Genomic DNA, 24,680 nt, shown 5'->3' with positions numbered 1-24,680 from the left:
ATGCGAGAGGGCGAGGGAGTCCTTGCGCTAATGGGACAACTTAGCCAGATACAATTACAATGATAACTGTAGTTACAGGTAGGTAGCCGTGTTGGTCTGAGTCGAAACAAAATAAAAAAATTCCTTCAGTAGCACCTTAAAGACCAACTAAGTTTTTATTTTGGTATGAGCTTTCGTGTGCATGAACACTTCTTCAGATGCCATATAACTGTGTTGCATTTTGATGTATCTTGTTATATTTTGATGCTTTGTACATGATTTGCTTTTGTAGTTCTTAGCTACTTTTTGTTTAGAGTGTATTTTTTAAATGGGTAACTTTAAAAAATTGGAATTATTATTAATAGTAGTAGTATTGGATCGTATTCAACGCTGCTCTTCCGCTTGCATAACAAACTTACGCTTGAACAACAGAGCTTCCCCCACTTCTCTCCTCTGCAGCTCTGCATGCACCCTCAAAATCTGTTCCATACAGTGGGAGAAAAACTATGGAGCAGATCTGGAGGGCACACAGGAAGAAGAGAGGAATGGAAAGTCTGACAACATGAGCAGAAAACTGCTCACACAACACTGGATGTGACTCATGATTTGGCTTTGAATTTGCATTGTATTTCTAGTATTGATTCCTTTTTGTTGAGATCTATAACCCACTTAAGAGAATTCTGTCAAAATACGAAGCGGTATATAAATTAACTAAATAATACACCAACTCTCATTGTGAGAAAGACAGCAACAGGGCAGAGGGACAGCCAATCCAGTTTCTAGAATGGAAAGTCAGTGTACAGTGTACAGGTATACAGGCCTCGGTCCTGTAGACCTGAAGGAGCGTCTCGACCCCCATCGTTCAGCCCGGACACTGAGATTCAGCGCCGAGGGCCTTCTGGCGGTTCCCTCACTGCAAGAAGCAAAGCTACAGGGAACCAGGCAGAGGGCCTTCTCAGTAGTGGCACCCGCCCTGTGGAACACCCTCCCATCAAAGAGATAAACATCTACCTGACATTTAGAAAATACCTAAAGGCAGCCTTGTTTAGGGAAGTTTTTAGTCTGTGATATTTTAATGTATGTTGGAAGTCGCCCAGAGTGGCGGGGGGGGGGGGGGGGGACGGGGACGGACCTGGCCAGATGGGTGGGGTATAAATAGTAAATTATTACTAATTATTATTATTGTTTCCATCTTAAGGCTGAAATCCTGCACGCACTTACCGGCTGCATCCACACTGCAGGAGCTAATGGGATTAATACAGCCTAGCTGTGCACTGAACTATAGCAAGAGCAAATAAAATAGTCAACAGTAATGATTTAATGAAATTGCTGGAGTGTGAGTTAATACTAATGAAACTGCCTATCGGAATTGTTACTGTGAGGTAAGGCAGAGATTAACAGTTTTCTTTTTGAACAAAAACACATGCAAATCCCAGTTTATTTATTTTTACATAAAATGCACAGGGAAAACACCTTCTTCAGAAGGAAGAGTTTTTAAAAACCTTAACCTTGCCCTACATGCCAGACCTAACATCTGCTAAGTCTGCTATAGACCTCCAAGCCAGACTGAAGACTTAGATGATGCCTTCCTATAGAAGATTGCCAAATGTTTAAAGGGAGAGCTATAGTGGTCATGGGAGACTCGGGCCTCACTCTGATTTGCCTTCTTTATTATGCCATGTAGGCAATAAGACTGGGCTGCCTGAGGAAGGCAAACCAGAATAGGAGTTATTGCTTGTGCTCTCTGATATATTATAGGCATAAGGCCTATAATATGTGGTGGCGGCAATCCTGAAAGACATAGTAAAGGGATGGGGGTTTCATGGAAACCTTCTCCCCCTCACAAGCTGAAAAGATTCACTGGCAATTTTTCATCTCAGTCCTATGCATTTCCTGTACAGAATAAGCATAAAAAGTCAGGTACACTGTCCTACAGGATACAGTGGTGCCTCGCTAGATGAATTTAATTTGTTCCACGGGTCAATTCTTATAACAAAAAATTCGTCTAGTGAATCCCATAGGAATGCATTGAATTTTATTTTATTTTATTTTTTGCCCATAGGAACGCATTAATTGAATTTCAGTGCATCCCTATGGGAAACCGCGATTCGCTAGACGAATTTTTCATAAAAAAAATTCATCAAGCGAGGCAACCTCCGCTCGAAAAATCCTTTTGTTAAGCGAAAAATTTGTTCATCTAGCGAGGCACCACTGTAACTGTACATTTCACCGCATGCATATGAGCTAGGAACCCACCGTTGATCATAGTCTCCAGCATCTATGGAAACAGTGAAGCAGAAAACGTGTGTGGAAGTTTTGCTTTCCATGAAGGAAATGGCTGAACATCCGAAGCAGCCTTCAGAATCAGCTCAGCCCACAAAGGAAGGAAGGCAAGCACCACCATGTAATATTTCCTGTCTCTAATCAAGCTAAAAGAAGCGTTGCAGATGTATGTGCTCAGACTGCTTCTTGAAAAGCACTTCCAAGATGAAAATAAACTGTAGAAAATTGTAAGCAGATTTGTGGATGAAGCTAAATAATCCTACAATTTATATGATGTATAGCATTATCCTGAGCATATACAAAGGAGGAAGAGGAATTACTGAACGTATGAACTCACAGTTAGAATAATAGGATGAGGTTATGTAAAGGAAACTGCAGTCTAAATATTGCAAAAAATAAATAAAAAATATTCCCTCAAGTATGGCGAGTACCCTGTAAGCCAATCCCCCAAGGGAAGAAGTTGAGATCTGCTTACTTCAGCTATTTAAAAATTGAACAGACATGCACATACGAAGCAATTAATCACATTTCATTGAGAGGCAAGACTGTCCGCTTTATTCATTTTCCAATATATAAAATACAGGGCATATGTGTAGTTTAAAAACCCGAGAAAACTTATTTTATCATCACATTGCTGTGAGTCTGGGCTATCTTAATTACTGTGCTTAGCTCTGCCATTAGGCTTCTGCCTAAAGTGTCACCTGCTAGGGACAGGGATTTGACAAGAGACCATTAATGTTCCTTAATGATGGTGAATGCTTTCCTGATGCCCTGGAATCTCTCTCCAGGCTTTTGAAGGCAACGCTCCCCAGATAGAGGGAAGAGAGAAGCAGCTTGGAGCTTGGTTTGCAGTTTCAGTTCAAGGAAGAGGGGAGGACTAAGAGCTTCTACCTGGGGTGACTCTGCAACAATAGCTGGGAGACTGAGGCAGGATAAGTGGTTTTGTAGCCTGCCTTTAGCGGTCTGCTGCTTTCAATGGGAACACCATGTACACGTGCAACTGAAACTAATGTTTCGATGCCATAAACCGCAAGTGCAATCAGTCAAAGGACATTAAACCCTTCAGCAGTGCCCCTGGACTTCTCAACACATAGAGAAGTGTGCAGCACATTTTATGCCAGAGGTAATCAACTTGGTGCTCTCCAGATATTTGGGACTACAACTCCCATCAGTCCCGAATGGCCAGGTCAGCGATGGTAGGGGGAGGCTGCAGGACACAGACATAGATAAAGACTTCCTTGACATATTTCAAGAGGTGTTATCCTACATGGAAATGCAAGAGATTCCATTTCATATTTCAGAGCAAATGTTGTGCTGTGCATGAAATATTTACTTTGGCTGCCCACTCCCACCCAAATCACTTAATTTATTATCTGTTCCCTACCAGTTTCCCTGCCTTTGACATTTTTTTTAAAAAAACAGCCCCCTGAGCCTTCCTCATAGTAATAATAATAATAATAATAATAATAATAATAATAATAATAATAATAATAATAATATATTTATACCCCGCCCATCTGGCTGGGTTTCCCCAGCTACTCTGGGCGGCTTCCAACAGAAAAATAAAACACAATAATCTATTAAACATTAAAAGCCTCCCTGAACAGGGCTGCCTTCAGATGTCTCCTAAAAGTCTGGTAGTTGTTTTCCTCTTTGACATCTGTTAGGAGGGCGTTCCACAGGGCAGGCGCCACCACCGAGAAGGCCCTCTGCCTAGTTCCCTGCAACTTGGCTTCTCGCAACTAGGGAACTGCCAGAAGGCCCTTGGTGATGGACCTCAGTGTCCGGGCAGAATGATGGAGGTGGAGACGCTCCTTCAGGTATACTGGACTAGTCACATCACCACCACCTTGGTTAAGCCAGGGGTCGGCAACCTGCAGCCCATGGCCCACAAGCAGCCCACGGGGGTAGTTTAAACAGCCCACGAGCCGCCCCCAAACCGAGCTGCCCGCTCGGCGAGTCCCCGCACGCTGCACTAAACCGGCCCATCACGGAGCAGGGACTTGCTTCTGCGGCACCAGAAATCGTGTCTGCGCAGACGCCAGAAATCACATCTGTGCAGACGCGATCTGGCCCACCGAGCAATCACCGCAGAAGTGAACCAGCCCAGGCGAGGTAAACCTCGCTGACCCCTGGGTTGGGCCATCATATATTGAATAGGATGGTGTTATCATACGCTGTCAAAGCTGGATACATGCGGACATCACGAATTAAGCGGCATTGTTCTTGTTTCAGTGACAAACACTTTCACCCCCTTTTAATGAGATCCCCCTGTCCAAAAGATGTGCTTTGACCTACCACTGTCGAAAGCATGAATGAAAATTGCTCTCTTTAGGCTCAGTCCTAATTTTACTCTGTGTTTCCCACTCCCAAAGCACAAACTTGCACAAAGAAGAAATGAATCACAGATATTGTTTTATCCCGATAAGTAAGTATTCCCTTTATTATTGTAAGACTGACCTATTTACTTTATCATTTGCATTCATTAATCACAAAATTACTAGAATGCCATCCATGAGTAATACATACTAAGAAGAAAAATATCCCCCAGAACATACGACAGACCCTGCTGGATCAAACCAAAGGCCCCCCCAGTCAGAAATTCTCTTTCTCACAGGGGCCAACCAGATGTTTTAATATGGGAAGCCTGTAAGTAGGACATGAACACAATAGCACTCTCCCCATTTATATTCCACAGCAACTGGAATTCAGGTAGCAAAGCATAGCCATTACAACTAGAAATCCCAAATCTTCCATCTTTCAGCTTCATAGGACATACTTCAGTTCTAGTGTTATGAGAAGAGAAGAAAAAAGTCTCCCTATGAGCTTCTTTCACACCATGAATAATTTTATACAGTGGTGCCTCGCTAGACGAATTTAATTCGTTCCAGGACTCAATTCGTCCTATGAAAAATTCGTCTAGCGAGTCCCGGTTTCCATAGGAATGCATTGAAACTTATTCAATGCGTTCCTATGGGCTCCGGGGGACTGCCAGCTGGCTCGAAGACTTCCAGCTGCTCCAGCGCTGCTGTATCGTGGGGGGGGGTGCTCCCCCCATGATACAGCAGCGTGCGGAGCAGCGGCAGGAAGCGCGCGGCGGCACTGATGTGGCCGATCCCAGGTCGGCCCGAGGGCGAGCGCAGCACGCGGGGTGAGCAAGAGAAAGCATGTGGCGCTCGCCCTCCAGCCATCCCGAATCGGCCCCCTCAGCGCCGCTGCTGCTGTGCGCTTTCTCCTGCTTGCCCTGCGCGCTGCGCTCGCCCTCAGGCCAACCTGGGATCAGCTGCATCAGTGCCGCCGCCGAGGCGAGCGGGAGAAAACGGGGCGTTCAAACAGCTGTGTTGCAGGTGTCTAGCGAGGCACCACTGAACACTTCTATCCTGCCCCCAACTAAGCTCTAGTCCAGGCTTCCTCAACCTCGTCCCATGATCCCTAGCTAGCAGGACCAGTGGTCAGGGATGATGGGAATTGTGCTCTAGTCCTTTAAGCCAGCGGTTAGGAACCTGTGGTCCTCCATTTGTTGTTGGACCTCGGCTCCCATCAGCCCCAGCCAGCATGGCTAACAATCAGGAAGCATGGGAGTTGTAGTCCGGCAACATCTGGGGGCCACAGTTTCCACAGCTCTCCTAGCTATTGGGTTATAGCAGGCATCCCCAAACTTCATCCCTCCAGATGTTTTGGGCTATAATTCCCATCATCCCTGACCACTGGTCCTCTTAGCTAGGGATCATTGGAGTTGTAGGCCAAAACATCTGGAGGGCCGCAGTTTGGGGATGCCTGGGTTACAGTGTGCTAACCCAGGGGTGGATATCCTGTGGCTCTCCAGATGTTGTGAAACTACACCTGCCTTATCCTTGGCAATTGGCCACTTGGCTGAGGCTGATGGGAGAACAGTTTCCCCATCTCTGTGATAAACCATCCAAGGCAGAGATACTGCGGACCCCTGCTTTTAGCTCAGGAAGCTGATTAACAAGAAAGAACAGAAACCCTATCTGCAGTCACTATGCTTTTCTGCTGATTCTGCAAATCTTGGAGGATGACAAGAATAATAAAGCTCAGAAATCACTAATCATAAAGCTCAAATGCAAACCCTGTAGTGTGTGTGTGTGTGTGTGTGTGTGTGTGAGAGAGAGAGAGAGAGAGAGAGACAGACAGACAGACAGACAGACAGACAGACAGACAGACAGACAGACAGGGAGGAGTGTTGCCACCTAGAGCATAGTAAATTCAGTTTGCAAACTCACGACCACATTTTCATGCATCCCCGAAGAGAAACTTGCATGAGGAGTCGGTGAAAAAATAAATTGTACTCAACTGAAAAGAGATCTGTTTTAGTGGCCAGTGAGGGAAAGTTTGTGCGCATTTTTGGACATACCAAGATCTGACTGCACTCCCAAGCCTTCATCCACCTTCAATTATATGCACACATAAAAGCTGCCAGAATGATCTTTCCCTTATGGTTTTCAAAGTCATAAGATGAGCACTGGGCTGTCATGAATTGTCAGAGGTAGAACTACGTAATAAGCATTGATAATTCAGTAGCTGATAGATGGGGGGAGGGAACGTCATATGAGTATATACAAGAAAATGGAACACATACATAATTTTCTTTGGGACCAATTAATGTTATACAAGTTTGCATATTTTTAATAAGAAATACATTTGACATTTCCTTGTCACAGGGCAGAAAAGGGGGGATCTTTTGTAATGAACGTCAATGAGACACTTTTTGTTGTTGTGTTGGTTTTTTAAATAAATGAACACAATCTGATCTGCACCACAATACAATCATTAGGTGAATGCTAACATCAGTAACAACATGGGCATTAATATTTCAGGTATATTCCATGAGCTCATTTTGCAAACTGTATTACTGAGTTTTCTTTTGCACAGCAGCAGAAGGGGTCATGGTAAATTCTCACCCCTTGGTGTTTTCAAGAGTTCTTTCCTATCTCTTCTGCTATGTCAAAGTGGGGAACCTTTTTGGCTTCACAGGCCAAAATCTGTCAATCGCCTGACATCATAGTGACATCAGGTGATGCTGGGCTTTGAAAGCCCCATTTGTCGAGACTTCAAAGTGCAGTGTAGGGCCGTTTGAAAGCCCTTTGCAAGCTGCCCCACACTGTTCTTTAAACCTCTGAAAATTTGAGGTTCAAAAGAGTGGAGCAGGGCTGTCCACTTTCAAATAGTCAACACCGCTCTTTGACCCTCTAGTTTTTGGAGGTTCAGACAGAAGCTATATCAGGTGTAGGGGTGAGTGTGCTTTCCCCCAAATCAGCTGGTGGGCCAAATGGAGTAGCCTAGCGGGTCAAGTTTGGCCCACAAGCCAGAGGTTTCCAACTCCTGTGCTACATCACTGAACTATTTATGAGCATTGCATAAAAAAATAATAATTAAAAAAATAGCCCCAGGATAGATATTCAGCAGCAGCCAACACACCATCACCTACAGGAGTTATACAAGACCTGGCTACAGCTCAATGGAAGTGCTCATGCTTGGCATGTACAAAATCCCCAGCTTCAATTCCTGGCCTCGCCTGCAAAAAGGTAGCAGGTGATATGAAAGAAAGCTGCTTGATGCCCTAGAGAGCTGATGCCAGCCAGAGTAAGCACTACTGAGCTGAATGGGGAAATAGCCTAGCTTGGTATAAAACAACTTCCTATATTCCTATTGTGGGACTGTGTGCACTTATCAGTTGCATGAACAGCCGCAACCACATGAGCCACCTGAAATGGCAAAGTCCAGGCACATGTTGACTACTACTACATCTGATGCTTCTGAAAATGATGCCGCCAACACTGTGATATCTGTGGTCTGTAATGCCACAACCATATTTTGTCTCCCTGTCTGCTAACTCGCTCTTCCTTCCAAGGCAAACCTTCTCTACAGGATATTACATAGAATTAACAAAATAAAAAACATTTTTCCAGTAGCACCTTAGAGACCAACTAAGTTTGTCTCTAAGTGTTTGCATGCACACTTCTTCAGATACCATCTGAAGCTCATACCAATGACAAACTTAGTTGGTCTCTAAGGTGCTACTGGGAGGGGGGGAATTGTGTTGGCTATGCCAGAGCAACACGGCTACCTACCTGTAACATAGAATTAAGTTGGAGTTCTAAGATGTGCCAAAAGATCACTATGCAAAAAAAGACCAGAGGTTTATCACCAGATGCAGCTTACCAAGTGGGCCGGAGCCAATTTGGCGCTCCTGTTGGGAGTGCTTACACTGCGTCAACCTCCCTGCTGCCTTGCCCTTCCTCCCCTCCCTCCCAGAAGGCAACAGCAATCCGCCTGCCAGGAAGCTAGCATAGCAGCTCTTGTGGGATATCACCTGCTTTCTTCTACCAGCACCAAACACATAATGATCTCAGGTGCTTTTGTGAAGGCAAATGCTGGCATAGCAACACCAATGGCTGATCCTGGATCAGCGCTGGGTCCCAGGATTGCCTGGCTACCATTACCTGGCGCCATTTGACAGCTTTTCTGGATGCCGTCCTAGTCAGAAGAAGCAACAGGAGGAAAAGCCTTCCTTGTTGCTTTGGGGGACACATAGTTGAGCTCTGCCTTGGCAGTTAATTGTAGCAGGGGTGCTACATACAAGATATGGAGAGAGCAAGTGCGAAGCATCCAAGCCACAAAACCACAAAGGTTATTTAACTTAATGACTAAGTAAAGCTAATCAAGAAATAGTAATTGTATATTGGCATTGAAAGGAAGCAGGAGCAGGTGACCAGCACATTTGATGGGCTTGCCTTTATAATTCAGAACTTTTGGCAGAAGCTGGCAAAACAATGGTAAGAGCTACAGCAAAGATAGGAAACTTGTATCTCTCCAGATGTTGCTGACCTACAACTCTAATTGCCCAACCAACATGGCCAATTGTCACAGATGATGGGAGTTGTAGTGCAACAAAATCTGCAGGACCGCAGGTTAGCTACCCGTGCCCTATAGCATAATGTCTTTCATCTAAGTCACTAAAACTCTTTCTGGGATATTTCTCAGATGTATTGTTAAACACTTCATGTCAAGTTTTAGTCCTTTTTATGTTACTCCCCAAATCATGCGGAGCTTTACTCTCTTGTAAAAACAAACAACCCCATCCTGTATCCACTTTCCACCTGCGTTATTATTACCCCATAGATTTGTTTATTCTAAATTTTAATTCTACGTTGGACTGGGGACACAAAAGGTCAGGGAAGTAAAAGTGATCTCATTTGCTGTTACGAAGAAGTCTGTTTAGGTTCAACCATCTTAAAACAAATGGAGTAACCTTACTCAAGACTGATCCAAGGACTCAAGAAAACCTCTGCAAGTTAGCAACAAATCCTGTTTTAGGTTTCTGTCAGTGAGGGTTTGTTTTTGTTGTTTTTTTGCAGTGAGGTATAAACAAAGGTATTAACCCCTTGATTATCTCCCATGTTGAAAATGCATTTTGGTGAAGTCGTTAAGTTCCATGCGTTTTCCGCAATGTTTTGAGTCTAGGAACCTTTAAACTCTTGAGTCATGCCCCACTTCCTTCAGACATTGTCAGTCTTTGTGGGGCTAGATCAAAGGCCCATGCAGTCAAACCAATTCCCATTTCCAATGCCTTTCTTTAAGCTGACCTTAGTCATATGACTGACAGGGTGGGTGATTGCCTATAATCCTCCTCCACTGCCAAGAATTTGCCGATCTTACTCTTCTCCTCTCCCACTATCTCTGGTGACCAAAAGGCACAATACTTTTTAATTATTAGTACATTTAAAAAACAAAAAAACAAACACCCCCAAAGAACAATGTGGAAAAATACAATAAAATGTAGACCCAAAGAGGAAGGAAAGTGATGTAATTTCATAGGTTTAAAAGGGGAAATAAAAATAAGTGGAGCAGAGCCCCCAGGGAGAAGGAGGAATGCCTTTATAGCCCATAAGGCTTTACAGAAACGTTCCTTTTGCTTGCCAGGTGCTTGATACTAAAGAAAAGAAAACATTTTTCATCCCACTCCGGGCTGTTTTAATCGGACTGTGTGTGTCAAATAAGGCACTGCATTTTAAAACTTCACAGGAAGAAAGTTAAAACGTAATTGGCGCAGAGGAAAGGAAATTTCAAATTAAATAGTGCAGACATTAATGGGGTGGGAATGGAGGGGAAGGTGCAATTGGGATAGATCGTTGTTTTTCAACCTGATGATATGCTATTTCACCAAATCTAGAAGGACTTTGGCTCACAATTCTCAATTTGAAGTAGCATGAATCCATAGGATTTAATGTCGCATAAATTCAGAGTCAGCTTTTCATTTCCACAGGGGCATTTCATACACATTTGCCATTCAACGTCATTTTAAAATATACTTTAGGAAAAAAAGATATATGGCATATTCATTTGCGAGGCCTTAGACATAAAGCACCGTTGAAGCTGGATCTCAGGAGAAATCTCTTAAAATGAAACTGCAGTAAATTTGGGTCTCTTTAAGAGAAAGAGAGAGGCCCATAACAAGATAAACTGATCCGTTTGCCCATTGTCTCCATCAACAGGACTACCTCAAAATGAATGGGGAGCAGGTGAGGGTTAGCAAAAGGTTAACAAAGCAGAGTTTACATTCTAGCCCTGCTTTTGTCAACCTGGTGTCCTCCAGATGTTTTAGCCTACAACTCCCAGCAAAGCCACCCAAAGGCAAGGAGGCAGACGTACTATTCTGTATTGTACAGTGGTGTAGCCAAAGGTAGCCAACACGGTGCCTCCCAGATGTTGCTTTGTGACAGACCCCCCCCCCTTCAGCCCCAGCTAGCATGGTCAATGGTCAGGGGGGGTGGGAATTGTAGTTAGGGAGGAGGAAGGAATCTGGCTCAGTTCACATTTCAGTTTCAGTGTGAACCTACCTAATTCCCAGTTCCTGAAACAATACGCAAATTGAAAGGCGCCCATTCTTTGGAAGTTGCTCCAAATTTTGCAATGCAATTAAAACAACCAAATAATGTGCACGAAATATATGGGGAAAGTGTGCACAAAAAGGCAAATCTCAGTTAAAATAACATACAAATGCATCGTATTAGGGGAAATGGCTCGCAAAAAAAATATCTATTTGGGGAGAATTCTGCTCTAAAAGGCTGACAAATATTCACGTGGATTCTTTAAAAAAACAAAAAACAAACTGCAAACCAATACTGAAAAAGTAAGAAACTGAAATTGACTGATTTGCCCATCCCGGCTGTTGTCTGCAACGTCTGAAGGAGGTCACATAGGCTATAAACAACAAGGCATGTGAACACATAAGACTATAAACTTCTTTTATAACCTGGAAGCTTAAAACTTCCAATGGAAAGATCTTGGCATTTCTTACCTGCAACAGATGACAGATTTGCACGATAGCGCTAGATCCAGGAAGGACTGCCGCACCTCAAAGGAAAGAGCGTACTTCAGCGTCTGACCATCGATAATCAAAGCGATGTCATTCTCTTTGCCCAGAGAATCACCCAGGTTTGCACAGTGCTGAGTCAGTGTAGCTCTCGTTGCCTGAGGGATGCACACAAAAGAAGGGAAGGGAGAATAACACTCCTTTCTAGAATGGACCTGAATGGCAGACGTGACAGTCAGGGCCATTGCAGTGACGGCCCCACATTTGTGGAACCCCCTCCCAAGTAGTCCCATCATCATATAGTCTCGTCAATTTTAAAAGGGGCCTCTCTTATTTCAGATGGATTTCTCTCAAAGGATTTGTAGTGCCACTGGCTTGAAACTGTTTTGTTTCCGATAACAGGGGTCTTGTTTTTATGCATGTTGCCTTGTGAGGGCTTTGCCCTGAGATGTGGCCTAGGGATGTTTAAATAAAATAAGTAAAGATGCAACACATACCGGTGGTTGCTTTCATGAGCACACCATTCATTCATTCATTCATTCGTTCATTCTAAACCCAGTTTATGTGTTCTCTCAGGACACATAGCACCTTTCAGGATTCAGCTTCAGTTTATTGCCCATCACCAGATCCGGCCCAGTGCCATCTACATATTGGTGGCAGTTCTCTCCTGATAGTTCTTCCAGAGACTTCATATAGATGTTAAAGAGCATGCAGGACAATATGGAACCACGGCAGAACAGGACAACTCCCAGGGTGCTGGGCAGTAGCCTCCCATAACCTCCTTCTGTAAACAGCCCTAGAGTTAGGAGCAGACCCACGGAAGCACAGGGTCCCCAACCCCTACGCCCCTGAGATGTTTCAGGGTATTGTGGTGAATAGTATCAAAAGCTATCAAGGAGAACAATCAGGGTCACCCTCCCCCTCCCCAATCTCCATCCTGACATACGTCATAAACCCAGAATGACCAAGGCAGTTTCACTGCCATTAGTGGGCCTGGAGCCACAACTGGATCCAAGAAATCAGTTTCCTTCAAAGCATGTCTGACACTGGACTGCCACCACCTTCTTGAGCACCTTGTCCAGAAAGGGGATATTTGCCACTGGACAGTCGCTGTTGAATGCTTCTGGGGCCTGGGAGGTCGTCTTAAGGAGGGGGTACACAACTGCCACCTTCAAGGGAGATGCTCCCCCCCATTATTATTGTTTACTAATTAGGAAAATAGGATCTCACTCTTTGATTCTATGAACTGCTGGCTGAAGACAAATGTTTTTTTTCTATAGGCAATGGTAAACACAGTACATTATTACATTCATGCAATTTCCATTTCTTTTACAAATACGTTATCAGCACTGAGCAAGCAACTTCAAGTTAAACACACTCCTCAATGGAAAGATGTTGTAATGTCTGCTAAATATATCTGTTTATCCTTGCTTTAGAAGATCTCTTTTTATAATGCCCCAGGTTGCAGGTAATAGCTACAAAATATGAACAAGACTGGAGCGGGATTATATTTGTCAGGATTTTTTTTTAAAGGGTATTTATGTACCATTGTAATCTTGCGATTGCTTTATGGGCCCAAATTCCTTCAGGGAGAAGTCACACACACACCCCAAAAAAACTTGCTGCGGATTATAGCATTTTCTATCCTCACCTCTGATTTGACAAGCAGATGTGGAAGCAGTGTGTAGATAAACTACTTAACAGAGACAATACATGTATGGGCACTGGGCAGCTTCAGTTAAGCTAAGTGTTGTAAGGCAATGAAGGGAGTCTTGAACGAAGGCTTCAAGGGAACAGCCTTCCTTCTGCATCAACCAGTGTTCTGGGCCTTTGACCAACTAACCCTGGTTTCACAGGGCAAGGGCATCCTCTAGGCCATGCATCCGCAAACTTCGGCCCTCCAGACGTTCTGGGCTACAATTCCCATCTTCCCCAACCACTGGTCCTGTTAGCTAGGGATCATGGGAGTTGTGGGCCAAAACATCTGGAGGGCCGCAGTTTGGTGGTGCCTGCTCTAGGCCTAAGTATTGGCCTGAGTTCAGTCAGCTGACTTTGCAGACCAATGGAGCATCATTAGGCTCTATAACAGGGGTGCAGAATCCTTTGCAGAACCATGGGCCACACTTTTTTCTGGGCAACCTTCTTCAGGCTGTATTCCAGTAGTCTGAAGCTCAACATCAAAAAAAAACTAAGATCATGGCCACTGGTCCCATCACCTCCTGGCAAATAGAAGGGGAAGAAATGGAGGCAGTGAGAGATTTTACTTTCTTGGGTTCCATGATCACTGCAGATGGTGACAGTAGTCACGAAATTAAAAGACGCCTGCTTCTTGGGAGAAAAGCAATGGCAAACCTAGACAGCATCTTAAAAAGCAGAGACATCACCTTGCCAACAAAGGTCCGTATAGTTAAAGCTATGGTTTTTCCAGTAGTGATGTATGGAAGTGAGAGCTGGACCATAAAGAAGGCTGATCACCAAAGAATTTATGCTTTTGAATTATGGTGCTGGAGGAGACTCTTGAGAGTCCCATGGACTGCAAGAATATCAAACCTATCCATTCTGAAGGAAATCAGCCCTGAGTGCTCACTGGAAGGACAGATCCTGAAGCTGCGGCTCCAATACTTTGGCCACCTCATGAGAAGAGAAGACTCCCTGGAAAAGACCCTGATGTTGGGAAAAATGGAGGGCACAAGGAGAAGGGGACAACAGAGGACGAGATGGTTGGACATTGTTCTCAAAGCTACCAACATGAGTCTGACCAAACTGCGGAAGCCAGTGGAAGACAGGAGTGCCTGGTGTGCTCTGGTCCATGGGGTCACGAAGAGTTGGACACAACTAAGCGACTAAACAACAACAACAACATTCCTGTGGTGGGTTGGGCAACAGTGGGCTGAGCAACAAATGTAGATTTTTTATTATTATTTGTACAGTAGGATAGTTTTATACAGCACTATTTTTCTAGAAAAAGAGGTGCCCACCTGAGAGGTGCCACATTTCGGCAAGTTCCAGCTGGAAAAAAAAAAGCCCTTGTTTTACAGCTACTCAGACGCCCCTCTCTGGACAATGCCTCCATCCAGACAAGCATTATCAGAGTTTCAGTCTTGCAAAAACACTCAAGAGAGGGCTGGTGAGGGTGTGTGGCTTAGAAAATCCTTCTTTCTGGTCTGGCAATCTTAAGTCCCACTAGGTTATTAAACAGATTCCAATAACTGTGCCCATCTGTCTGTGATTACATTCTCTGCCTCTGGCCCTTGGTTCCTGTATGCCGGATCTGGTATCTGACCGCCAACATCTTCTCAACCACAGCTCCTGCTCCATGTCAGGCCCAAACTCCATGGCAACCTATTCCAAGATAGGCCCCAGGTCAGAAATACGTTAAGTGTAATATCCTTCCTTAATTCTTGTTGGCACAGCTGCTTACAATGTCCTATTGTAATAACTTATTCCAGGATACCTAGCTGTTACACATCACCTTGAGCATTTCTTGGCTGGCACAGTAACAACCGGTTTCGACAATCTATTCACCAGTTTACGTGTACAAACCATTTGCTCCTTCAAAAGGTAAATGTGCATGAATACTGTCATGTTGAATGAGCATTCTCAAGGAAGCAGTATCGGTACTTTCCAGAAGCAGAGATCTCTGCATTCCTAGTGCAAGCCACTCTGAATGCTCAAACTGAAGCTCCTACTATTACTTTAAAAACAACAACGCCACTGATTAAATAATATAATCCCCACCAGTGAGCCTAGATTATGAATGTACTAGGTAAAGGGACCCCTGACCATTAGGTCCAGTCATGAACGACTCTGGGGTTGCGGTGCTCATCTTGTGTTATTGGCCGAGGGAGCCGGCGTACAGCTTCCAGGTCATGTGGCCAGCATGACAAAGCCACTTCTGGCGAACCAGAGCAGCACACGGAAACACCGTTTACCTTCCTGCTGTAGCGGTACCTATTTATCTACTTGCACTTTGACGTGCTTTCGAACTGCTAGGTTGGCAGGAGCTGGGACCGAGCAACGGGAGCTCACCCCGTCGCGGGGATTCGAACCGGCGACCTTCTGATCGGCAAGCCCAAGGCTCTGTGCTTTAACCCACAGCGCCAGCCGCGTACTAAAACAGCCCAAACCAGTGTTTGCCAATCTTTTTGGCAAGTGCACCAAGGTACCAAAGTTCAAAGTAAGAAGTGTGTGTGTGTGTGTGTGTGTGTGTGTGTGTGTGTGCGCTAGTCCAGGGAAGTATAAATTAGGGTGCTTTTGACTCTTGTTATCAGAGCATACCAAAGGAGAAAGAAGCAGTGCTAGAAAGGGCGACAAGACCGGAGGCTTGACTCTGTGCCACAGGCATGTCTGCTCCTGTCCAGAAGCACCAGGGGTAGCTTTGTATGCAGAAGGTCCCGGGTTCAATCCCAAGTATCTCCAGGTAGAGTGGGAGATAACCTGCCTTGAAATCCTAGAGAGCTGCTGTTCGTCAATGTAAACCATAGTGAACTAGTTGGACTAACAGTCCAGCTCAGCATAAGGCAGCTTCCTATTTAACACCTGCTGCCTGCGTCACCCAAGGCACCTACCTATGCCTCAGGTTCACTAATTAGGGCTCAATTTTCTCCCCTTAAAAATGATTAAGTGTTATTTCATCCCTACTTCCTTAGTTCTTTCCCCATATGGCATGATACAGTCAAAGTCATGCACTTTTGAGGACTGAGGATTCCAATAAGAGAGCAAAGAGCATGTCTGATTAGCTGCCACTGAAACTGACAGCATTTAGAAGTGGTTAACTTTGGTGGACAGAATTTTGATACATCCCATAGGGGCTTCCTTTTAATTAAGCATGCACAGGATCAAGTAGTCAATGGAGAAGAAGACATGGAAGGATGTTTACGCATCTACCACATGGAACATTTTAGCATTAACTAGGGTCTGAATATTTTTGAAACTTCATTCCCTTTAGTTGAAGTTCTTTATCAACTTTGATCCCAACAGTGGCTATCGCCTAAGAAGTTAAGAAAGTGGTGCTTCGCTTTTTTATGCCTTTTCCCTCATCTGTTGATGATTGTGGCTTATTTAGGAGAAAGCGCAAAACTAGCTTGATTCCTAAAATCAAAATACTACACAAACAAACGCCTAAAATTATTGCCCCAGGCACGCAGGAGATTATCATGTGGGATTTTTGGTACCTTCCAGTTCCCAGCAACAGGAAAGGGCCTCAAGTGTCACTTTCCCAGATTTCCCTGAAATATTTCACAAATCCCTTTACAGGGAGGGAGAGAAAACCCATGTTTTTCCAGCAGAAACCATTTCCCCTCATCTTCTCCCTTCTTCTCTATACTGTTCCCAATACACTGTTCCCACACAGTTTGCCAGCCTATTAAGCCTGTGCCGAAAACACTTAGTGTTAGAAGTATTTTATATCCTAAAAGGGAAATGGCTTTGTTTCATGCATCATATAGAACAGGCATCCCCAAACTGGGGCCCTCCAGATGTTTTGGACTACAATTCCCATCATCCCTGACCACTGGTCCTGTTAGCTAGGGATCATGGGAGTTGTAGGCCAAAACATCTGGAGGGCCCCAGTTTGGGGATGCCTGATATAGAAGAACTCCTCTTTTTTTTGTAATCCACTACTGGTCCCAACAGCATTGCGTTCTCAAGCTTCCTAACACTTCCTAACAGTGCAAGACAAGAAGCGTCCCTAACAGCAGCCTATCTGACCTGCCCTGTCATTGTTAGCAGCAAAATAAAGCACCCTAGTTACACCTGCAGCTTGGATCAGTTCCAGATTTTAAGGAATAGGAGGATCGAGAAAGAGAAAGAGGGTTGGAATAGAAGGGGCCTGCGTAGTTTTGGCTCAGCCGGAGTCTGCTTCTGGGTTCCCACATTCCCCAGGCCTGGCCAAGGCCCATCTGAGAAATAACAGCCTGTGAGGTCACTCTGAGGAAGAAGATTGGATGACAGATGCTAAATATTTGTCTGATATCTGCCCCACATCTTTTTGCAGGCCATGCACCTTACAAAAAGGGAGGGGGGTATTTATCTGGTGACTGGGAGCGGCCGCCGAGACCACATAACACTGGTCTTGAAAGACCTACATTAGCTCCCAGTACGTTTCCGAGCACAATTCAAAGTGTTGGTGCTGACCTTTAAAGCCCTAAACGGCCTCAGTCCAGTATACCTGAAGGAGCGCCTCCACCCCCATCGTTCTGCCCAGACACTGAGGTTCAGCGCCAAGGGCCTTCTGGCAGTTCCCTCCTTGCGAGAAGCCAAGTTACAGGGAACCAGGCAGAGGGCCTTATTGGTAGTGGCACCCACCCTGTGTAACGCCCTCCCATCAGATGTCAAAGACAACAACATCTACCAGTCTTTTAGAAGACATCTGAAGGCAGCCCTATTTAGGGAGGCTTTTAATGTTTAATAGATTACTGTATTTTAATTTTCTGTTGGAAGCTGCCCAGAGTGGCTGGGGAGGCCCAGCCAGATGGGCATGGTATAAATAATATATTATTATTATTATTATTATTATTATTATTATTATTATTAGATAGGCATATGTCAAATGGGACAGCCCAAGCACCTCTGCTTTTATTACTTTTTAATAAAAATAAAAAGCCTTCATGCTGCAGCCATCCAACAGCAAGAAAGGAGAAAGGATGGTTGCCCATAGGGGCATTCAAGTCAGGATTCCCCATGGAATGACAGTAAGAACATAAGAAGGTCAATGACCTATCCAGTTCAGCATCCTCTTCCCACAGTGGCCAACTAGATGCCTGTGAGAAAACTGCAAGCAGGACACAAGCACAACAGCACTCTCCCCTCTGTAATCTCCAGCAACTGGTATTCAGAAACATTACGGCCTCTGACTGTAGCTATAGTATGTAATATTTCAGATATTTGGTGGAATGGATTTCAAGGAGAAGGAGAGAAAACTCGCATGGCATTCTTCTAGACTCTTCGCTATTGCTGGCTGCCATTTTTAATTTCTTGGAGCAGTGTTCTTCAATGTTGGGTTAAAGGGAAATAGTTCACTGGTCGAATATCTGCTTCATACGTGGAAAGTCCAAGACCCAATCTCTAGGTAGGGCTGAAACCCTTGAGCACTGCATCCAATTAGTGTAGATTGGGGGGGGGGAGAGGGGAGATAGATAATTTATTACGGTCAGAGACCACATATAAAACACACTTGGGGGTACAATCCCAAAAGGAACTCAAACATTTAAAGCACTGAACAACAGTAAATTTAAAATTTATAAATGTGATAAGCGTATAGACACTAAAAACTTTGAGATAAGCTACCGCAGAGACATGACCCAGAATCACCCGAGGGACCGAGTTTGGGGGGTTTTCTTGACGAACCGGTTTGGATCGGGGGATGGTCTGCGCCTACAGATCTGTATGCAGAATCTGGCAAGCATCCGGGTCATCTTTTGATCTTTGCCTAACAGGAGAAGATCAAATTTTTGCTTTTCCGGGAGGTCGGCAAGCCTCACCAGCAGGGGATCAATGGTTTCACTACGTGCCTCTTCATAAAAGGGACATCTAAAATATAAGTGCTTTGGGCTTACTGTCTCCCCCTATGAACAGGCGCAAATTCTCTGAGCATATGGGACTTTTTAAAAGGATCTTTCCAGCACCGGCGAGGGCAAAGCTGAGCTTCCGGGGGGGGGAGAGAGATTCAGCCTGCGGGGGTCAAATGCAGCCCTCCATTTGACCCAGGAACTCTCTACAGGTCACAACCCTTTTCCCTAGTCCACACCCCTTTACTGGCCCTCTTTTTTGTGTGCACTGGTCCTTTCTTTGCAGTTTTACCCCTGCACACACACACACCTCCCCATGAGACTTTAAATGCCCCAGGACTAATGCTGACTTAAAGGATAAGCAAAATTTCTAGCTAAGGATCAAGTAAGCCAAATGCACAACACTTGGTTGAACACTTCTATAGGAATACACGCAATACCTTGGGGGAAATAAGATCATGTTTAAGCGACAGAAACTGAGCGTGAACTTGATTCCCTCCCTCTGCTATTAGGATGGAAGTAAACAGTAGTAAAGACTTTGCCTTCCCACCCCCTGCCCCCCCAAAAGAGGTTAACTGGCAACCCACTATGTAGTTATTAGTTCAATGTTAACAAAGGGGTGTATGTTTAAGAAAGCTTCGAAAGCGTGAGCCAGTTAATCTGTTTCCAGCATGTTTATTTTCATTCTCAGGACACAGCTGGGCAAGACGTAGTGTTTTGTCCAGTCAGCTACTGAAAGCTGCTGGAAGTGCTCCTTTAGAAGAGTTTTCAGGTGTTTTCTGCCATACTGGGGAAAGCATTTAGGCTAACTAAAAGCATGCCGCCTGGCTTGCCCTCAGGTTTCAAACTCATTTCTGCAATGATGAGTTTCACAACAAAGGGATGTCCTCATCACAGGGTTTGCTTCTACATACAGGTAGGTAGCCGTGTTGGTCTGCCGTAGTCGAAACAAAATAAAAACAATAGAAATAACCCCAGAACTGGCTTTACTAAACACCTTCCAAGACAACAATGCCCCCTTACACTACAAAGAACTCATAACCCACTTACTCTCAGCAGCCAGAAACACCATAACCAGACACTGGAAAGATCTGTCAGGAGTAAGCATGGACCAATGGTACCAAATAGTATGGGAAACAGCCTTACTAGAAAAATTAACCAATAAACTAAAACTGACACGGGGACAAATTGAAGAAGACGGCTTCACCCCGGTATGGCTCCCTTTCATCACATACACAGCCCAACAAGACAATGACAAAAATCCACTAACAGTGTACAAATCATTATGGCTAACTTGATTCAAAACACCCACCCACCCCACTCACACACAAAACAAAGACCACCACAGCCAACCACAAATGAACAATCATACCCTACGCCAACCCCATCTCTCACCATCAAAGGAGCACAAGCGAAGAACAGAGAACCTGCACAAGCGACACTGACAAAACCCCCACATATATTAAGTAAAATAGAAGCATCATCACCAAAACCCACCCCCATCCACCTTTCCCCCATCTACCTCTTTCCCCCTTTCCCTCCCAGTGTCTCAATAAATGAAACTGATCTGTAAAAGTGTTACGAGAGACATTGCACATATTTCTGTAAACCAAGAAAATCCGTAATAAAAAAAGAAAAAAGAAACAAAATAAAAACATTCCTTCCAGCAGCACCTTAGAGACCAACTAAGTTTGTCATTAGTATGAGCTTTCATGTGCATGCACACTTCTTCAGATACACTGAAACAGAAGTCACACCTATCAGCCAATCACCCATTCCTACCACCCTTCTGAGTAATACCCCTCCCCACCCTCTCACTATATATAAGGGTCTAGTGACTTCTGTTTCAGTGTATCTGAAGAAGTGTGCATGCACATGAAAGCTCATACCAATGACAAACTTAGTTGGTCTCTAAGGTGCTAGTGGAAGGAATGTTTTTATTTTGTTTCTACAGTTATCAACTCTGTACCTTACATGCTAATCAGCAGTCCCAGAGCAAGCACTTACAGACACAATAAGACCAAACAAAACCCCACAACCACATCCAAAAGAACAACAGTAATAACAACACGGTGGAACAGCAAAAACATAAAAAATAAAAACAGCAGCTGTAAAAGGACTTAATTATTTTAAATCCTTGGGGAAATAAGTAGGTGCAAGGTGAACCTTTCTTAAGAGGAAATTCCATAAATGGGGTGCCACCAGCAAAAAGGCTCTGCCCCATGTCTAAGACAAGATTTGGAAGTACAGGGAGGTTGCAGCATCACCACCCCCATCGTCCTGCCCGGACACTGAGGTTCAGTACCTTCTGACGGTTCCCTCGTTGCGAGAAGCCAAGTTGCAGGGAACCAGGCAAAGGGCCTTCTCGGTGGTGGCGCCTTTCCTGTGGAACGCCCTCCCATCAGATGTCAAAGAGAAAAACAGCTACCAGATTTTTAGAAGACATCTGAAGGCAGCCCTGTTTAGGGAGGCTTTTAATGTTTGATTGTTTTATTTCATTTTTCTGTTGTAAGCCGCCCAGAGTGGCTGGGGAAACCCAGCCAGATGGGCGGGGTATAAATATTATTATTATTATTATTATTATTATTATTATTATTATTATTATAGAAGAGGATTAGTAGAGGTATTGTAGAATTTTAAGATTTAGATATAAGGGTAAGATAAGAATTGAATGTTGTTAAAGAATTAATATGAGGTGAATTTTTGTTAGTCAAGGTAAAAATAAGATGATTGAAATATGATATAGAAATTAGTTAAGGTAATAATAAGATGATTGAATTATGATATAGAAATTACTAAGGATGATATACAATGAAAAGCAGAAAGGAGGGACTTGAGGAAGTCAACAATGTTAGGATACATGAATGATGAAAAATGGTTGTTTTTCTTTTTTGTATTTTGTAATTTGGTGTCTCATGTGATTTTTTCTGTATTTTTGTGTTTTATTTGTTTTATATGTTTTCATTTTCTTTTTTTTCTTTCAGTTTTATAAAATCAATACATATATTTGAAGGGGGGGGAGGCTCTGTCCCAAACTGCCACCCAGATAGTGGGAGCCCAGTACCTTGAGGATTGCCTGCCCCCCTCATGAACCAACCCAGATCCTGGAATTGTCTCTGAGGCCCTTCACTCCATGAGTGGTCAGGAAGTTGGCAACACAAGCAGAGGACTTTTCAGTGGTGGCTCCGCACTTGTGAGATGCTTCCCCCAGGGAAGTTCACCTGGTTTATCACCAGGCCTTTTTTAGTGGGGCAAGAACTTCAAGACCTGTTTTATTTGAATACATGTGGGTTGTTGTTGTTTTTTAAAAAAATATTTCTATTGATTGTGTTTATTGAAATTTGGTTTGAATATCTGTATTGTGTCTGTAAGCTGCTTTGAATAAAGTGATAGATAGATAGATAGATAAATTAAATTAAATAAAAGCCACGAAGTAACTGGCCTCATGAGGTAGGGAGAGAAACAGCAGCATGGTAAACTGGAGCGGCAGAGGTCCATGCTAATGTGGGACCAAACCCACCAACTGGGGTAATTTTGTTTAATTCAAGGGGTGGGGGCAGGGGAATCTGCAGTATCCTTCAGCCCGTGAAGGAATTGTTAGTGTAAGGGACACAGCAGCTGGGGAAGGATTTAAGGATACGCACTGTTGACTTCTTCAGTGCTTTTGCTGAGCAAACAAACTCTCCCTGTTTAACCACAAGTAATTAGCAACGGTCCTTAAGATACCATTTGCTGCTTATGGTTCACTAGCTAAGTCTTAGGGAAATGGAACTGGTTTGCTGCAATTGCAAGAATCCCAATCCATGAAAAAAAGGAGGGCATGTCCCGAGGAAGGATTAGCTATTGTGCCTATTTCCCGAATTCTAGCAGATAAATGTGTAAGAATTTGTGGTGATTCCGTGCCAGCCATGCAAGCACATTTCCCCCTCTGAGGACTAGAGAAAGCGCAATGTTAAAAAATAAATAACAATGGCCAGACTCTAAGCACTTCCACTCTTTTAGAGTACAATTGCCAAGTTTTTCGTCTTCCTAGTAGGACCCCGGCGCTTTTAGAAGCAGCCAGAAAGAATGGAATGTAGCAGGTGAAGTTGGCCACAGTTCCAAAATCTAGTGAAATTACTTTCCTGATCACCAACCTTCTGCAGCCCCATCCAGGAAGCTATGTTTGATTCTACACAACACAAGGAGGAGGCTATCCATCAATTCAGCAAGAAGTTGTCTAGGATGGAATTCATCTAGAAAGGCAGCCTACAATTTAAATAATATATAAGATGAATTCTAAGACATGAATAGTGTTTCCAAATATTTTAAGCTGCTAGAGAACCACTTAGAGCACAGGTGTACTTGTGGAAAATGTGGTGATTGTGCATGACAGCAACAAAAGGCAGCACCTTCTATTTCCTACTTAAATAGTAGTTCAAAAAGTTGCACTTTCTTACCATGTAATAGTTCCTCTGTTGTAGGAATCAAGTCACAATTCCCAAGCATGTAATGCAATTGACTCGTAACTTGAGTGCATTTAACTTGCGCTATCGCAGCTTTATGCGCTGGGTGGCCAGCCACCTGAAATCGCACAAAACACAAGCAAGGCAGAGAGCTTGAGAGCTCTTTCTGTGTCAGGTCTTCCTGCAGTGCTTTTAAGCTCTTGGGCTTGCTTACTGGGCTCTGGGAACGTCCAGTGGGAGCTCTGGGGCAGCTCGCACAAGAGCCTCCCAGAGCCTAGAAAACAAGGTGGGGAACTTAAAAGCTCTTCATCTTGCCTGCGTTCCATATGCATAAGAAGAGGTGGTGTGTTACCTCCAACATAATTGGGAGCCAGCGTAGCATAATGGTTAGAGTGCTGGACTAGGACCTGGGAGACCGAAGTTTGAATCCCCACTCAGCCATGAAGCTCACTGGGTGACCTTGGGTCAGTCGCCATCCTTTAGCCTAACCTATCTCACAGAGTTGCTGTGAGGATGAAATGGCGTAGAGGAGAATAATAATTTTATTATTTATATGCCACCCATCTGACTGGCTCCCCCCCCCCACTCTGAGTGTTTCAAAAATATTAAAAACACAATAAAGCATCAACCATTAAAAACTTCCATGCATACCACCTTGAGATCCTTGGAAGAGAAAGGCAGTATGTACAGTAAATGTAATAAAGTAATAAAATAACAAAGAATAACTATCCAGGTGTAGTCAGTGCCGGTGCTAGGGCTTTTTGCGCCCTAGACAAAATCACCTTCTGGCCCCCCCCCCGGCACATGCGTCATGACGCGTGTGTCGCGCGTCATGACGCGTGCACAACGCCGCTGACGCCCCTGCGTCCCATCCATAGGCGGAAGGGTGCTGAGCTCTCATTTTGGCTCGCGCGCCTCCTGCCTATGCAACGGCCTAGTTCGCCTAAATGGACGCACTGGCTCTGGGTGTAGTCATTGACAAGACTGGAAAACATAGCAGAGGGCGGTTTTATCTGAAACTGTGAGGCTGGTTTGGGGTGTTCAAACTTGTGGGAGATCCCACAGTTTAGCAGGCTGCTTCCTGATTCTACTAACTACAGAATGGTTAAAAACAGAACAGTTTCTACC

General features: G+C 44.2%; 1 protein-coding gene across 5 annotated transcripts in view; it reads right to left on the bottom strand.

Annotated features, from left to right (window-relative positions):
• ATP8A2 (ATPase phospholipid transporting 8A2) overlaps nucleotides 1-24,680 on the bottom strand; it is a 333,748-nt gene that overhangs the window by 192,580 nt on the left and 116,488 nt on the right. For all 5 annotated transcript variants that reach the window (XM_060273822.1, XM_060273823.1, XM_060273824.1 and 2 more), the window contains one exon: nucleotides 11,585-11,757. In XM_060273822.1, the coding sequence (XP_060129805.1) occupies nucleotides 11,585-11,757 (173 nt within the window). The remainder of the gene's footprint in view (nucleotides 1-11,584; nucleotides 11,758-24,680) is intronic.

The sequence above is a fragment of the Zootoca vivipara genome, chromosome 4 (assembly GCF_963506605.1).
Source record: "Zootoca vivipara chromosome 4, rZooViv1.1, whole genome shotgun sequence".
Lineage (NCBI taxonomy): Eukaryota > Metazoa > Chordata > Lepidosauria > Squamata > Lacertidae > Zootoca > Zootoca vivipara.
This window is presented reverse-complemented; position numbering and strand designations above follow the sequence as displayed.